Source organism: Colossoma macropomum, unplaced genomic scaffold (assembly GCF_904425465.1).
Source record: "Colossoma macropomum unplaced genomic scaffold, Colossoma_macropomum, whole genome shotgun sequence".
Lineage (NCBI taxonomy): Eukaryota > Metazoa > Chordata > Actinopteri > Characiformes > Serrasalmidae > Colossoma > Colossoma macropomum.
Genome location: NW_023494794.1, coordinates 16,721,149 through 16,739,632, shown reverse-complemented (window position 1 = coordinate 16,739,632; position 18,484 = coordinate 16,721,149). Strand labels below are relative to the sequence as shown.

At 39.0% G+C, this 18,484-nt stretch overlaps 1 protein-coding gene across 1 annotated transcript in view; it reads right to left on the bottom strand.

The window, feature by feature from the left end:
- Positions 1-18,484, bottom strand: part of cita (citron rho-interacting serine/threonine kinase a) — a 155,375-nt gene that overhangs the window by 43,810 nt on the left and 93,081 nt on the right. Inside the window, exons 21-27 of the mRNA XM_036580388.1 lie at positions 13,685-13,794; positions 13,086-13,260; positions 10,792-10,989; positions 9,716-9,769; positions 5,697-5,894; positions 3,373-3,702; positions 1,064-1,168 (exon numbers count right to left, since the gene is read on the bottom strand). Coding sequence (XP_036436281.1) covers positions 1,064-1,168; positions 3,373-3,702; positions 5,697-5,894; positions 9,716-9,769; positions 10,792-10,989; positions 13,086-13,260; positions 13,685-13,794 — 1,170 coding nt within the window. The remainder of the gene's footprint in view (positions 1-1,063; positions 1,169-3,372; positions 3,703-5,696; positions 5,895-9,715; positions 9,770-10,791; positions 10,990-13,085; positions 13,261-13,684; positions 13,795-18,484) is intronic.

Below are 18,484 nucleotides of genomic sequence, written 5' to 3'. Positions count from 1 at the left end.
AGTTAAAGCACTCTACTATCCCTTTAACTACTTCATCCTTCCAACCTTAAAACCAATTTACAGCTGTGTCCTCCTGACAAAAGTTGTTACCAAAATTGTCACTGACATTATGTTCCCTTCCAAAGAGACACAGTAACATTCACACAAGCAACTACCGAAACACACCATAACTTTCTTTCAAATGTCGTTCTTATGTGTGTCTAAGGAGATATTTCTGAGAAGCCTAGACACAAGATAATCCACTTGCATAAAGGAGAGTTAAAGGCAAATGAAGTGAAAAAACAGTTTCCAAAACTGTTCAAATTCCAATTAAAAGATACAGAGAAAATGGGACTTCTAACAACACCAAAACTGGACATCTGAGCTGTGGAGTAAGCTTTTATGAACTGATAACTTTAAATTGGAAAAAAACTGGGAACTTGGACCATGACAAGCAGAAAATGCAACCAACTTCTAAGACTGAACTTTGGAGTGTGAAAGAATATCTCTGCAGATTTCTTTAAAAACTGAAAGCAAGTCACCTGAAAAGAACCTAAGTTGTAATAAATTGTGTCAACAAAAGGGCTGACACAATAAATACCGAAAAAAAAATTAGTTGTTGAGACGTGTAACGTTCGGTTAAATATATTTTTTTCTTTTTACTGAAATTAAAAAAATTTAACTTATGTACTTAATATGTACTTAACTGGACATTAAATAAACAAAAAGTTGGTTTCTGACTTTTGCACAGTACTATAGGTAGTAACTGACATATCAAAACTTTTCAACTCCATGTTTGTTTGTTTTTTTTTGGCATCACTTGAACACATTGGCTCTTCTTTACATTGTGATGAGTGGACCAAAATGGCTTTCAATAAAATCTTGTGACATTAACAAAGATTGAAGTTAAGAATGTTTTATTCTCTCTCCTATAAAGGTACAGAGAGAACTCAATGTCTTGTTACGACAGCGACAGTACACATAACATCACACATTTGAATTCATGTCCCGACAAACATGTTCTCTCAGTCTTCCTCATTCTATAACTGTATGTGTGTGTTAGAGAGATAGTTAAGAGATCCACCTCCTCCATTAGTCTCTGTTTGAGCTCTCTCTCCGTCTCTAGTTTCTGCTGGAGGCTGCGAGCGTTCATTTCCAGCATGGCGTGCTTCTTCTCCAGGTCATTTAGCTGTGAGACAAACCACAACAGCAGCGATGAGAGCCACAGGCACAAGACACATCAAAGCAGAGCTGTTTTATATAAGTACTTTCCTCAAATGTGTACATATTCTGAGCCTTGCAGTGAGATAATGCTTTCACATGTGGCATCATGGGCCTTTATATGGAATTTTAGATGGAGGACAGCTAGAACTACTAACTTGAAACACTCTTCCTACAGCAGTTAATAGGATTTCAAAGGGGGATACAGCAATACAGCTGAGAGTTAAGTAAAGAAGGCATATACGTAATACATTCTTTGATTTTTATAGCTTTTTTCATTACTAATTTGCTTGTGGGCTTTGGTGATGTGCAGATTTGAACTTTTAATTACAGTAAAGTGTTGGAATATGGTGTTTCTGATATATTATCTAGGCTTAGTACGCAACAGCTGCTGGGACATTGTAATTACGATTTCATTTACATAATGCTAAATAGTCTCCACCAGCTTTAATTCTTTATTAGCAGCATTAGCATTAGGACTGCAGTGCCGCAGAGGAAGGATCGCCTGCTGGTCTACACTGAGACAGGAACAGAAGCTCCTGATTGCTGGCAAATGTCATTTCTTATATTAATGAAAACACATTCTAAAAACAACTCAGAGAAAAGGTGAAAGTGAGAATGGGAGGCGGAAGGATGAGTCACAAGATTCACAGAGACTTAAAGCTAATATCATGAAAAAAAGAACCTTCCTTTTTATTTTGAAATATAAGAGTTTAATGTACTTTAAAATTTTTTATGGTTAATTAAGAAATATAAATATAGGTGAGGGATTGTTCAAAGTCTGTAAAATTCTGTTCATGTCAGCATATGGATCAGTATATGGACCATTCTACCAAACTGGTTTAAAGTCAGAGTTGAAAACCCATTTTCATTTTGTCACTATCAATACAATAATAAAACCTCCAAAACGTTATCAAATGTTTTGGTAATAAAAAAATGTTAGCCAATAAAAGACTAACAAACACATTGAACAGTTGTACTCATATAAAATCACCATATTTTTCATTAAAAAATGAAAATGTTCACTTGACTGCAGAAAATGTGTGTTTGGTAGTGACAGTTCTTCATGTTATACACTAATTTTCAGACTTTGGGACACATTTAAAAGGGATTTAACTGTTTACTATGCAGCCATGAGGGGCAGGGCTTGAAGTCTCACTTCCTGCTCTAAAATAAGGCTCTGCCTATGGCTAAAACTGTGTTTTGGTGACATGAAAAAATGGGGCAGCATCTTTTTTCTTATTTAAAAATTAAACACATGATAAATGTAATTCTTTCAATTTCACTTCAAAAGAAATCAAAATTTATAAACATAAATTAAATATAAAAATATAAAAAAAATATAATATATATATTATATTATTAAATATATTTTTTAAATATAAAAAAAGAACTTTTTTCACAAGTTGAAATTTACAGGTTAGGGTTTGGCACAGCCACCTGCTATTATTATGATTATGTATGATTTTTGTATATATTTAGCATATTACTGCTTTGATAATACCTTTGGGTTTAAATAGATGAGACATAGATAACAATCATTAATTTATTAATTCTCTAATACTAATTCATTACGTAATAATTGTTTTTCAACCGGTCGTTTTTACTGTGGGACTGCAGTTTGAACTAATCAGGTAGAATGGTCCATAAAGAAGCAAAAATGTATCATGTTGTGACATCATATTTACATATGATCACTCATTCAGCCTACCGTTGTTAAGCCCACTTATTCACACTGAAGTGATAAGTAGCGTTGTTACTGTGGAAACGTGGGGAGAAATGCACTTTTCCTAGCTGTTGGGAAGCAAAGGTTTCACTGCAGCCTTGTAAAAGAGCCAGACATAACATTTCTGAAGATTTTAGTCAGAACAGTTTGTTCCACCTATTTCAGGCAAGATTGCTTTTAGTTTGAGACAAATACAGGGCAGCTAATAAGAACAGAGGACATTTGCATATATCAATCCTAAACATGCAGCCTGTTTAATTTTAAAGGATAAGGAGCTGAAAATGGTTATGTAAAAAATAATGATGATTGTTTTGGTACATAAAACCACACAGCCTTGAGTGAACTAAAGTTAAAAATAGAAGAAAGTGAAGAAAAAAATAAAATGTAAACAAAAATGGGGTCCTTTGAGGCACAAGAGAGAGAAAGCACATATATGCATGACTCACAGTATCAGACAGGCTCTCTGCCTTAAGCCTCTGCTCTTTGAGGGCCTGCTGCAGAGCGAGGATTTCGGCCTTGTGTTCTCGGACGGCCAACTCCACGGCTTGCCGGGACTCAGTGCTGCGCTGGTCAGCACGCAGTCGGTTCTGCTTCTCGTTGTCAAGGAGACGCTGTAGGTCGCGGGTTCGGCGCTCCGCCTGCTCCTTCTCATCCTCCAGTGCAGCCCGCCAGCCTTCCCACTGCCGTTCTTTTTCCAGCAGCTCATCATTCAGTGTCTCCAGTTCCACCACCTGCTCCTCCAGCATGCTGCATGTTGTCTTCAGTGTCTCGATGTTCTGTGAGGTTGTGAAATTGCTTACAAGACAGGTCTATGAGGTGGTTCACCTCTACAAATACTAGCAGTCAACTTACAGAATGACCGCCCTACAGTAGTTTATATCTGCGTCATACAGATGACACTGCTCAGAGTACTCACTTGCTGATGAAAGGAGGGTGCACCCATGATGGGGGTCACAGTAAATTTAAAAGTGGAACAAACTTTGTCTCCAACAAAGACTGTTACTGTAGTGGACTGCAGAACGCTCAGCTAATTAGTGGAGCAAACAGTGTAAGCTACGTTGATTTTAGATAATGCTTGCTAACCTAAAAATTCACATTATTGAGCATTTACGCCAATTTAAAAAAGCTGTGGCAAAGAGGTACAGAGCATTTTAATCATCTACGATCAGTAGGCACTGACGAAGATAAATTATCACACTTGACTGTTTGCTTAAAATATACACAAACTGGCCACTTCATTAACTACACCTCCTTGCATCTACACTCACTGTCCATTTTATCAGCTCCACTTACCATATAGGAGCACTTAGTAGTGCTACAATTACAGACTGTGGTCCATCTGTTTCTCTACATACTTTTACCATCCTTTGTTAGCCTCCTTTTACGCTGTTCTTCAAAGGTCAGGACCCCCACAGGACCACCACAAAGCAGGTATTATTTTGGTAGTAGATCATTCTCAGCACTGCAGTGACACTGACATGGTGGTGGCTTGTTGGTCCACCGTAGATATAGAATCAGAGACGACAGCTCATTTGTTGCTGCACAGTTTGTGTTGGTCATCCTCTAGTTCTTCATCAGTGGTCACAGAGTGCTCTTGGCTGGATATTTTGGTTGGTGGACTATTCTCAGTCCAGCAGTGACACTGAGGTGTTTAAAAACTCCAGCAGCACAGCTGTGTCGAATCCACTCGTACCAGCGCAACACACAGTAACACACCACCAGCACGTCAGTGTCACTGCAGTGCTACCGGTGTGTTGTAGCGAGTGCTTTATTCTATGCTGTTGTGTGCTGGGCCAGCAGCATTAACAAAAGTGCTCTGAACAAATTAAACTTATTAGGAAGGCTGGCTCTGTTGTAGGAGTCAGGCTGGACTCTCTGGAGGTTGTGGCAGAACAAAGGACGCTTGACAAGCTGTTAGCCATCTTGGATAACACCCACCATCCCCTGCATGCTACACTGGATAAACAGAGAAGCACATCCAGTGGCCGACTGTTACAGCTGCGCTGTGTTAAACAGCGCCATGTAAGATCTTTCTTACCTACTGCTATACGGCTCTACAACGAGTCTCCTTACTGCAGAGACGGTACTGATCTCCTGCTGTCTGAACTGTGCTAAACCACATCACTATATCACCTCTCCTGTTAATACTCACTGTGCAATATATCATAACCTGCTGCTGTAATGACACTTTCACTATGCACTTTACATTGCAATATTGCCACAGCTCCTAGTTATGTCTATACTCATTGTGCTTTTAGTTTACCTCATACCACTCAGTGCCTGCTATGATGCAAATACAACAAATCTGTCTTATACGCTACGTAAATATGCAAATAGACATACTTTATTTCTACTGTTATGTCTATTTTTATTTCTATTTTTTATTTTCTGCATAGTATATGTAAGTTCATGTGAAATTACATGTCTTGCTACTGAAACACTGCAATTTCCCTTCGGGATCAATAGAGTTCTATCTATCTATCTATCTAGAATGATCCACCACCAGAATACTGCCTGCTATGTGGTGGTCCTATGGGGGTCCTGATCACTGAAGAACAGGGTAAACAGGCTAACAAAGTATGCAGAGAAACAGTTAGACTGAAGTCTGTAACTGCAGAATTGCAAAGTGCACCTACATGGTAAGTGGAGCTGATAAAATGGACAGCGAATGTAGACTGTGTAGTGCCTTTCTTTTCAAAGGGCTGTGTACTGTGTTGAATCCGTGTGTGTATATGTGTGTGTGTGTGTGTGTGGTCTGTGCAATCGGTACCTGTTTCTGGTTGTTGAGATGCATCTCCCTGTCGGCCACCTCCCGGCGCAGGCGGTCCACGTCCTGGGTGAGCTGCAGTCTTTCCTCACGCTCATCTGTCACCTCATCTAGCTGCTTGGATAGGTAGAAGTTCTGCCGGTTCAGCTCTGCATTCTCCTGGGTCAGCTGAGTCAGCTGCTCCTCAAGGTCCGTGATAACCTGCAACCACGGCATTCCATTTATACCCTCTTTAACACAACACTGGTCAACTGCTTTTCAAGACAAGCTTTGTAGAAATAACTTCACCCTGATGGTTAGAGATAGCAATCAAAACCTGCAAAGTTTCTCCATGATGCTGTTGGCAAATAGGTTCAGCATAATCAGCATGTTATCTATTAACTGGCTGCTGATTGCAGCATTTTATACTTAAAACTTGGCACCAGAGATGCATACTGGTATGAATGGGCATCTGTATGGGGTCAATATCAGCAGAAAATGCTGGACAAAATATCAGAAGAAAAAAAAAAAGAATCTGAACTAATTTTGTAACAAATCTAACCTGAAATAGCACATACTCACACTGTGTGATGTGGTTAGTTGTGTATTTCTTCCTGTGGAGTAGTAGAGTGTTTAAGTAGTTTAAACATGATACTTTTAGATGCTCATCTTAAGTGCTTCTATTAAAAATGTCTTATTTTTAAGCACAGTAGTTTTTAAAGACAAAATATAAGATCAGTATCAGACAATACTCAAGGTTCTAATCTTGGTATCGGAAAAGAAAAAGTGGTATTGTGGCACCTATACTTTGCACACTTTACCATCCATCATCACTGCAGAGATGATGGTGAGAATCATCACTGTGTTCTAGGATTGTAACACTAGTGGCTTAAATCTTTAACCTCACAGTGACTCGATTTAATTACGATTCTTCAATAAATAATTCAATGCATCAATAAGTTCAAATTTCACCACAATTCAATTTGATCTAATTATCTGGTACAATTCAGAATTACTTTTAATAATACCAACCCACCCCCCGAATCAAATTCCAATCAAATTTCTGAGGGAGTGGATCATACTGCAGCCCAACAGGACACAATTGGGAAAGAAAAGGAGGTAAATAAAACACAGGTGTAAAGATTAATACCTAGACAAGACAAGGGGGCCCAGGGTGGAGCAAGGCCAGAGAAACTGTAAAAACAATCCAGTTGAACTGCCACCTTCAAAACAGTGCATCAAGGTTTTTTTACAGCCTGTAGTTTCTACCGTAGCTGGCTGATGGTGTGCACTATGGTCTGTGCCAGCTGTTTCTGCAGTGCTCCAAGGTCAGGTGGAATACACTTAGGTTCAGACAAGGACAGGCTTAAGGAGCTGTTCATTGGGGAATAAACACTGCAGGGAGTGTGGGAGGTTGTCCTTGGTGCCAGAGGCATCAACCATGTGTGGTGATGCGCTATTGGCACGCGGCAAACAATGCAGCACAGATGTGTGATGTCAAGTTGTGTGATGATGTGCAGGTGGCTGTGTATTTTAGGTGAGGTGTATTAAAAATATTTAAAAGCTTGGAAGAAATATCAGATCAGTATCAGCCGATGGTCAAGGTTACAGTACTGGTATTGGAATTAGAGAAATCAAGAACAAACTTAAAGACCCACACAAACGGCAGGATATTCTAGACAAGCACTGTCCATGTGGTTGCCAGGAGTTGGAATCGACTTGATGGCACTTAAAGGTGCATTGCAGTGGCAAATACTCTATTTAAATTTTTAATAGACATGGGGCTGTGGCTTATTTGTAGTGCAGCATGATGTGACTTGTAATATTTAATATTCCTAACTCATAAAGTGGACAGTGTCCTAAAACCTAGATAAATTGCTACCATAACTAGAGATAGAAAAGAAAGCGACAGCCACAGTGGTCGGGGAGATTTTCCTCCCTTGATTCTCCTTTTCTAGATCAACAGGAGAGAACTTATTTCAGCATGCACAAATCCTATTCTCGGACTGTTTGAGGCTACGGACCGCTGAGTTGTAACTGCTAATAGTATAGCACAAATCTAACAGAACGTTAAAAATAAAGCAAGGGACATTCTAGACATTTCATAAACTCCTTAGTTTGGTTTATCCTGTAAATCACTTGCAAAATCATTAAGATATTTCAGTTACGTGTCATTAAATAGTAATGTTTAATGCATAAATCTTGTAATTCTCTTTAGAAGCAGCAATGCATTGTCAGATTAATGCAGGCATGTGCAGCTTTTAACAGGCATACAAGTTAAATATTCTTTATTCTATATGCAGTTTTACTGTGAATCTTCTCTGAAAGATTTGCATTTAAAGTCTGTTTCTCAATATTATTAAACCAGTTTGTTAACTAATTAGCTACCTTCTGGCATTGTCTAACGAAGGCAGAATTTAGTTCAGTTAGAGAAAATATAAAATGTAAACTGGTTAAAGAGAGCCTGCAACAGCAATCAGTGATGATCAACCAGCAGTTAATTTAGTTGCATTTTATAGACAAGGATCAGCAAGGTTTTTTTCATGTTGTAAGTGGTCAAATGCAGTCATTGTGATTAAATGTACTAATAACTGCATGAATTTTAGCATTTAGACCTTTAAGCAGTTTTTTTTTTTATATTAATCTATCTAACATCTAATCTAACAGAATCTCATTACACCTAATAGATAAAAATTTGACACTGGAGGTCATCTTGAATAATAATAATGATAACAATAATTGTGAAAGAAAAAGTGGTATCATCCCATCTCTAACACACATACTTAAACAAATTGTTTGGCAAAAAATCAAATACTCAAATAAATAGATGCAGTCAATAAGCCAAGACGTACACTACTTTGGCTTTCCTGCCAAGTTACCTTACCTTAGTTGCGTCTGTGTGTTTAGGACTCTGCACTACACAGTCTACACTCACTTTAGGAGCTCTGCATTTGGTCGTCTTGTGCAGAATGATACCACAGATTAGGTAAGAGTGGTTTGAGTTACTCAAAATGGCTGCCCCACCGCTCACCTATCTGGAAAAGTTTTAGCTTTTATACACTAAAGCTCATGTGTCAAAGACAAGGCCCGCAGGCCAGTTCAGGCCCGCCACACAATCCTATTCGGCCCATGAAAGTATTTTAATTTTCTGTTAATATTAGCCTGTTTCACAGTGTGCTGCATTACAGCGCCCAGCATGCACTGCAACTTAATGTGCTCTAACTCTCCTACCCCATCAACAGTCTATGGGACAGCGGTTACACCTTAGATCTACACAATTCCTTACGAGTCACATCACCAAAATGCATTTCCACTGCAGTTCAACCACATATAAACACTTAACATTAGCTCAGCAGCTTGGAAACTGAGCCAAAGTCTTAATGAACTTGCAGCAAAGAAAGGATGCCAGGTGTCTAGTTCAAGCAAATAGGTAGGTTTAAATGACTAAGTTCCTGGGAACATTTAAATTTTGAATATTTCAAGGTGTACTACAAGTGTCTGTATTTTACTGTTGACGTTTTTGCATATTCTGAATAAATAATGGCCAGTTGGGGTTATAGCACGTTAAATAAAAACGAAAAAAAAAAAAACATTTTTTTTCTTTCTGGCCCACAGATTTGTTGAGATTTTTTAATATGGCCTCTTCAGTGGTTGAGTTTGACACCCCTGCACTAAAGTCGATCATAATGTGTTGTTATCACATCGAATTGCTTGCGCAAAACAAATGACGATCTGGATGCTTTTTGAGCAGATTGAATGAATTGTCGTTTGGTATGTATTCACGGAGATGAGTTTATTGACAGTCTTTGTGCAGTCCAGTGTTTGTGAGCAACATTAGTCTAGCAACTATTGTTGTGAACTAAAGAAGCACAGGCCAGATATCAAACATGTCTTTGCTAATCGACTGCATCTGAGGTTAAGTGATATGTTAATTTGATTTTTTTCCTTTAAAAACGCTGGTCCATGCAGATGAAAACACTGAGGCCGTTTCACTCAAGATTCAAGATTCAAGCTTTGAGACAGTGTGTTAGTGTGTTACTTACTGAGCAGCTGTCCCTTAGGGCATCAAATTTGCGCTGAATCTCATCTCTGTGTGCCTGGACAAGGAGGAAAGAAGTGTTCAACTAGCATCTACTGTTCATCTAGTAGCAGGCTATGTAACAACTGATGCAAAACCTGCAACAGCGACATGTACATATCAGAAAATAGTACATTATTCCTGTGAATAATAAATTATTTTTGTTTTTTTAAACATTGATGTACAAGCCATTAGATATATGATTATATTAACTTCTGCAAGTTAATACGTTAATTACTGCAGGCCTGTCACGTTATTCTATTACAAAATCACCTAATTGCAATTATTTGAGATGATCAGAATTCTTTAAGCTGACTGCAATGATTTTCCATTAGGTTTGTCATTAGATGTAAGTCATATTATGCTGCAACAGACAAAATGTGATTTGAATGCGTTGTGTTGAGGCAAATAAATGTATATAAAAGAAAGTAAATTCATTCAGTGAGCCATCATGGGGCTTATAAAAACAAACACTCTAACTGCCAACTTGGTGCTCTAACATGTTTTGAATGCAGAGCTGAGTAATGTTTATCTGTTAGCTATGCAGCTAATTCTAACTTTTTAGAATGCATGCTAGCAGAATGAGTGGTTTCTTGCTTATAATTTCACTTATGTGAAGAACGTGTCTGTGCTCAGCTAACACGTAATTCTGAGCAACTGTAGAAATTTGTGTGACAGAGGGTTTTATACTACACAGCCAGCTCTACTTAAACACAGACATCAGAAACTTCTAACAGATGTTTAAGTAATAGAAATAATAACAAAGATAAGTATAAAATGATTCTAATATGATTGTTCTAAAATGATTCTAATATGATTGTAGTACTCTACGTCTCGTTCGTGTCAAGAATTTTGAAATACTGAATAAAACATCCAAAAATATCTTCTGATGTATAGTTTATAACATTTCAAGTGTAAACGCTACAGAATAAAATATATATATATATTACTATAACAAGTGATTCTGAAAGTTTGTGTATTTGTGCCTTACTAAGAACAGTAATCTCATCCTCTAGTCTGTAATTTGTGTGAGTGTCTCACTCTGAGAGCAGTAATCTCCTCCTCAGCCTCTGCGGTGGTCTCCTCCAGTTCAGTCTTGGCCTGCTGTAGTTGGTTCTCCAGCGCATGGCGTGCAGCCTGCAGGCTGCTAATCTGAGACTCTCTCTCCTGCAGAGACAGCGTCAGCTCCGTCACCTGCCGCTTCAGTTCCAACTTCTGCTCCTCGTGCTCTAGACCCATCTACACACACACACGTCACTGATTGAAACCTAAGGCAGTCACCAACTAAGGATTTTCTTGAGAACCATTTAGATGGGATTAGGTTTACACAGGGTGTGGGGTAATTATTATAATATTTTCATTATTACTGTGTGGTCCAGCATCAGTAAAATTCTGGTGTTTTTACTTACCTTAAACAAAGTGTAGAAATAACTATGTTAATTGCCATGCTAGTAAATATTCCAACATATCCTGTGGAAAAGGAGTTCACACTATATTTGCACACTATATTTTAGCGCATTTTTGTCTCCCGACTCAGTAAAACTACCTCTTACTACTTTAACACAAAAAACCTACCTAGTGCAGCTGTAAGTATGGAGGCACTTGAAGTTTTTACTTCTATTCAGTGGCTCAAATCAAGATATTTACTGCCTGACCTCAAGTACACATTTTGTAAAGGATTCTCTTTATTTTATTGCCCATTGCTCACTGTCATAAAAGATAAATTTCCAAGCTAATGACATACTGCATTGACTTAAGACCGCTCAGTAGATGGTCAGGGTGAAAGATACTACGGTTAAATGAAATTAATATACGCAGATATATACTGAGTACAGAACTCTTGGTGTGATGCCAATGTGTAAATCAAGTAGCCATGGATGGGATTTAAATATGGGGAATTTGGTGGCCCTCCATGTGATGCAAGAAAACGGTACTCATTGGACCATCTTCACTGCACCAAGGTCCAGTTCCAACGCTCATGTGCATTGTAGACACTTTCAAAGGTGGAAAGAGCAAGGGCACTCCGACTGATCTGCGGCTACGCAGAGTGCGATGGACTATCCGTTGAGACACATTCCTCCCGCAATAAAAATTTCTGTGACTTGTGCCACAGCAACACTTCTGTCAGTTTGGACCAGATGAGATAGACTTCATTGCATTTGTGCACTGATGAGCCTTGGGCACCCACTCTGTTGCCAGTTCACAGTTTGTCCCTCCTTTGACCACTGTCAGTAGGCACTCACCTCTGTTGATTGGGAGAACTTTACAAACCTTGCCTTACCGATTTGGCTCTTATCAAAGTCGCTCAAGTCTTCACGCCTGAACATTTATCCCACATCCAACACATCGACCACAACAACTGACTGTTCACTTACCGTCTAATGTTTTCATCCGTCATATTGTTTTGGCTCATCGATGTAAACATCCTCCACTAGCAGCATGGACTAAACTTTTATTTGCAAAAACATGTAAAGTTTTACTAGTTTTTTATAATTTGCTTGTAAAAATATACAAAAATTGAGTTATACATAAATAAAGAATTCATCCTGGTCTCATTGACCAGGAATGCTATGACTGACTAGTATTTTAGGTTTTTATCCACTCCAAAATGTTCACACGTGTTTATTTTGGAGTCCCTGGATTGATCAAATGAGTGCAAAGACCTTAATCACAGAGCACCTGCACATTCAGTAATTTTTCTAAACAGCCTGTCAAAGCCGCTTAAAGCCTGTGATTCACACCATTATTCAATCTTTTTCAGCCCACTTTGTAACTCAGAACAAAAACTTTTTGTTTAGTTACTGACAGGTTATAATTCTTCTGCCACATCATTCTTTTCCTGCACATCCAGTTCAGCTTTATGAGAACATCTCTATCGTTCTCTCTCTCTCTCTTCATTTATCCCATCTCGCTCTCCTTCTGAACCTATATGTCTTTCAGCTCTTGTGTCTCTCTTCCTCCCAGTGCCTATGTCTCTCTTTCTTTCTGAGCCTCATCTCTCTCTTTTTCTCAGCCCCATGTCCCTCTATCTCTCTTTCCCTATATCTTTCTCCCTCTCCTTCTCAGCTTCTATGTATTTCTCTCTCCAAGCCCCATCTCTCTCTTAGCTCTTACATCTCTCTATATCTCTCTCACCATGTCTCTCTCATTCTCAGCCCCTGAATCTCTCTCTGCGCCTATGTCTCCCTTTCTCTCTTTCTCAGCTCCTATGCCTCTCACTCCCTGTTTCTCTCAACCTCTCTTTGCCTGCGTCTATGTCTCCCTCTCTCCTTCTTGGCTCCATTATCTTTTTTTTTTTGTTATCTCTCTCTCCCCCCTCTCTGTCTCTCTCTCACCTCTCGGAGTCTGGCCTCCAGCTCTATCAGACGGCTCTTTTTGCTCTGCTCCTGCTGACTCATCTTCTCCAGATGTTCCTCCAGTTTGGCGTTCTGAGCCTCCAGCTTCCCCGCCTGGGACTCCAGGTAGAACTTCTGCTGACGCAGCTCAGAGATCATCTCCTCCTGGGCTTTCCTGCTCAGCACACACACAAAGTCACATAATGGCCCAGCAGAGTACAAAGTCTCCTTTTTACATTTTGATTTGGATGTCTGTCAAACATTTGTAACTGCACATAACAGTGCAGTTACAGTGGAGTCCCAGAAAAAGAAAGTAAAAACAGTAAAAATCTGTGTTTTTTTAAGGTGTGGAAATAAACAACAGAAAGTTTGAAATAAATAAATACATACATTAAATTTCTACTTTTCATTCAAACTGTATAATTTGTAATGAAAAAAAATTGTAATCTTGGATTTTTGGAGCCCACTGTATGTACTAAAATCATCTTAAATCATCTTAAACATGGACACTTTCCATCTATCTCTTCCCATTAAGCTGAAACTAAAGTTTGTGTTTGCAGTAATGTTTAGGCTTTGCTTGCATGTCCTTAGACACTTACATGTTTTTCTGTGTGTAGATGCTGCTGTTGGCTGCCAGTTTGTTGGCCTCAGAGAGCTCAGCAATACGCTGTTCCAGACTCTTCATCTTATTCTCCATGGCATTGATGGTCTACAGAGAGTACACATACACACAGTGAATATGACACAAATAGCACCATTCTACATAAGCAATGCAGTCTTAATACTGCTATACTCTACGGTGGCATTTCAAAGACGATGCAACTACAATAAGCAACAGTTTCAATATCAGCCTGACATAATTATAAATCCTTGTGACAGACATATATTTAACAGGAAGAGCTTGCATTAGTTGTAATGGAATGTACCACTGTCCACTGTACTGGGGGAAAAACCGTGGTCATTTGTTATTTTCTTGAACAAAAACACTGTCATGGCTTATTATACATGCAGACACTAATTATACCTGTCAGAAACGCAAACTATTTTCATGCAAGCTTTTGATGTGTGCAACACATTGAAACAATGTCAATATATTGGAAACACACATGCTATAATACAATACATAGTTTCCACTGTACTAATACATGTTCGGCCTTCAAACTGCAAATATCTTGTCTCTTTCCTAATACAGCTGTAGAGGTAAAAAGCCAAGCTCGTCCAAGCACATACAAATGAAACTTTTTTGAAATCCCCTATACGTTTTCAAAATGTAAAACATAGTTTCAGTATCAAGCGCACTGCAAAGAGTGAACAGCACATTCACAATAACTAAAAAGATGCTTACAATGATTCGGAGATTGTCTAGTAGCAACATCTGCAGTAACACATTACATGGCACAAAAGTATGTGGACACCTGACCATCACACCTATGTGAGCTTGTTACACATCCCATTCCAAAACCAAAGGCATTAAAAAAGAGTACACACAAATATTTTTGTAACTTTTCTTTAAAGAAGAATTAAAGTTGTAAGTTGATAATGAAATACTGACTATTAAAGAACTTTCTACATTTTCTCCAAAAACGCTCCACGTTATAGGACCTGCTCTCACTCAAACACATTTCAAAATAAAACAGCGAATTCCATAGAATTCAAGCGCCATGTCAGTGTTTCCACAGTTTGAGAATTTACTTGTGGTGGTGGGAACATGGCGTGCGACTGATGCAGGGATTTATGCAGTTTAGAGTGGAAGAATATAACCCAGGTTATTTTCTGCAGCTACAATTTACAGATGTCCGCTAAACGCCTCACATGCAAACTATCAGTAGATGCTATATTTTACACATCACCTAAAAACCTCACATGCATGAAAGATAGCAGAGGCTGCTGGCTTGTGGATGGCTCTGTGCTCTCGCTAGCTTTGGTTTTAGCTGCTTTGCTTTCTCTAGTTTCTTAAAATTGGGCATGTTCAGCAGGGTGATGGCGTTTTAAGCATCTGATTATGTTCGTCATTCCGAATGTTTTCGTGGTTGTTCCTTTACAGCCCATTCACGACCGACTCCATAACTGAGCCACAGCTCAGTCAGGGCGGCCATAGATGAAATGGTAGAACGTGTTGTCCACTAAGCGCAGGGTATGAGGTTCAATCTCCGACTCCTCCTGTCCATAGCTGAAGTGGCCTTGAGCAAAGCACCCAAATGTTCCACGGGTGCCGAAGCTACAGCTGTATTCACTCTCACGGACGGGTTAAATGCAGAGGTCAATCCCTGTGTATGAAATACACTGGCACAGGTATTACAGCCTCGTACAGGCTCGTTTCCAAAAAAGTTGAGACGCTGTGCAAAAAGTGTAAATAAAAATATGATGCAATTATGTGCAGATCATTTAAATCCTTTAACTAATTGAAAATAGTACAACATATCAAATGTTGAAAATGAGAAATTGTGTTTTTTTTAACATATGCCTACTGTATTACAATTGTGAGCTTTGTGTCTTCTTCACTCACAGTGAAGACCTGTTAGCTGTTTATCTGTAATCACTGCAGTGCCTTAAAAAGAATCACGCTCACAAATTATTTTGCAGATCATGCAGAACCCAAGGATGAGCCCGCCACGTGCAGACCTCTAAACTAGTTCAGTTAGAAGGGACAGTCCTAATTGAAAAAGAAGGATCCACTCCAAAATGTTCACAGGTGTTTATTTTGGAGTCCTCTGAATCGATCAAATGAGCGCAAAGATCTTAATCACAGAGCACCTGCACATTCAGTAATCTTTCAAAACAGCCTTTCAAAGCTGCTTAAAGCCCATAATTTACCCCACTATTCAGTCCATTTCAGTCTACTTTGTATCTCAGAACAAAAACTTTTTTAATTTAGAATTTAATTGTTAATATTAGGGATATACATTTTTTTGAGCGTCACCAGCCAAAGCAACCATCATAAGTCAGTGATTAATTGTCGACCCATCAAAATATATAGGTTAAAATATATATGATATATATATAGCTTAAATGAATACAGTTAGAACAGCACAGGTTTGGTTCCTGACTTCTCACTGCACTCCAGGCATCACACAGATTTGTTTAACTGCATTTAATGAAGGACTGATTAGATGAAATAGGTATTGGACTAAAAATACTGGAATTCCTCAAGGAGAGCTTTGGAAATGGTTAAACTAACACACAGTATATCACAATGTATTGTTCATTCAAATTTGTCCAAATGTTAGTGTGTTTGGAACTAATATACACTTACTGCCCAGATAAACGGCTTTACAGATTATTTTCTCAGATGCCTGACACTTTTGTGCAGGAGTATGCATATTCTAACATTATTGTTTATTTACAATAAGAAGTGATTCCAAACTGTTAAACAGAAATGAATAAAATGAATGTATCAGGTGACACCAATTAGCCCACCTTACCACAATACCCATCCATGAAGTACGACAGTACCATAATCAGCTCAGTCATATAAACACTCCAATACAATTAATGCTCTATACCATACTATTTTTTAAATATCTGGACACATGAAGTTAATCTCCCTGAGCAGAATACAATACAAATTTACATATGACTAAACATGGTTCTGTTAGGTTCTATTTGCAATCACTTGTTGGCTACGTAAGGAAGCAGAACTTGGGTTATTTTTGTAAGCAAACACTCAACGTACAATCGTTAATTAAATCTGTTAGCTGGAGGCTGAAAATCAATAATGGAGAACATTTTGATCGGTGGTGAATTAACTTATTTCCTGACAGAGGCAAAGCAGTATCCAGCTAGTTAGCCAGAGCGGTCATGTGAGTAGAGGAGGCTAAGGACTGACCTGTTGCTCTCTTGCTCAATTAGTTATTTTGAGTGCACGCTCACTTTCCTACCTTCTCTCCATTTTTTTTTATCTGTTATGGCAAGTTGTGAACACAAACTGCGATGCTGAAGCTGATTAAGCCAGCTTGCCAGTGAGTTCTACTACACATCTCTGAGCTGGTGCTGTTTATTAGACATATACTATGTATGTGCTTTAAGTTTACCAATCACGTATGAGATCAGGGGACAGAGGGCACAGGGAGGAGTATGTTTACATATTAATGGATGTCGCTGCACTGTGCACTAATTGTGTTGATGTGTACTGCATCTGGCCTGGACGGTCCAACAGACAGGTCTCGATGGGCAGCCCGAGCCTGTAGGTGCTCAATTAAAAAACTTAGGGGCCAGTCGCCACAGGCTCCCATTCACCGTGGGCCCCAGTGCCACTGCCCAGACTGCTCCCCTGTAGTTTTGCTTTTGTGCATATATAAAGTAAACAGCCCTAAAATGTATTAAACATCATTTTGTTTAAACAGAGGGGCAGACACTCATAATATGATTATGATTATAAAACACTTACACTATGATCATAACCAAATACTTAAAAGTTCACAAATTTATATTCATCACTCATTACTAGCCCAAGTTAAAAGGAGCATAAATGCCACGACCGGGACAGCCCTAGCTCAATGCACCTGAGTAACTCTCGAAAGCCGCCACCATCCATCAGGTCTTTTTCTATAGGTTAGCACACCCAAGCGTGATTTCCTTAAGCCAGGCATACACTGTGCAATTTTAGAAGTCTTGTTCTTTGGTGACAACTCACACTGTACGTTTGAATCGCCCCTCTGTATGGCCAAAGCCTGTGATTTATGTGCTCACATTGTATGAAAACACACAACATGGGTGCTCACACTGCGCGTGAAACGCAGCCTCTACAGACAGCACTGTCTACAATAAAGCTGTTTCATTCAAAACAGCACGAGACGCCTCTGATGTCCTAATTAAAACACCAGCTGTATCTCAAATGGCTCCCTGCTCCCTACATAGTGTACCACATATTAAAATAGTTACTCCTGCACCCATAAAGTGCATCACGTCGAATAAATAGCCTTCTGAGATTCATCCATATGTGCACAATTTTGATGTAAAAGCCAGAACTACTACATAGGAAGTAGGGGGCTGTTTCAGCCATTGACAAACCGCTACAACAGTTTTGCTAACTTGTGTCACACTGTGCACTGAAACTGAAGAACAGGAGGTCTACAGACAGCTCTAGGAAGACAAAAAAATACTATTTATTTATACCAATTCAGCTCAGTCAAAGGGGGCAAAGTCGTCATAAATGGACGTTGGTGCCGCAAATGTGGACTTTTTTGCCTCCATGGAGAAGCGGTGGCTGTGATTGTGTGTGGTTTTGGGTGCAAGTTTGAAAAATCGGTTCGTGCGGCTGCTCACACTGTGAAACAAGTGACCAAAATTTCTGACATGTCAGAAATCCATCCGATCATCCTACTGCTCAATCGGAACTCGTTTGGCAAACGACGGCCGATGAAGCTGAAATTCAGCCCGAACATGAAATTTAGTTGGCT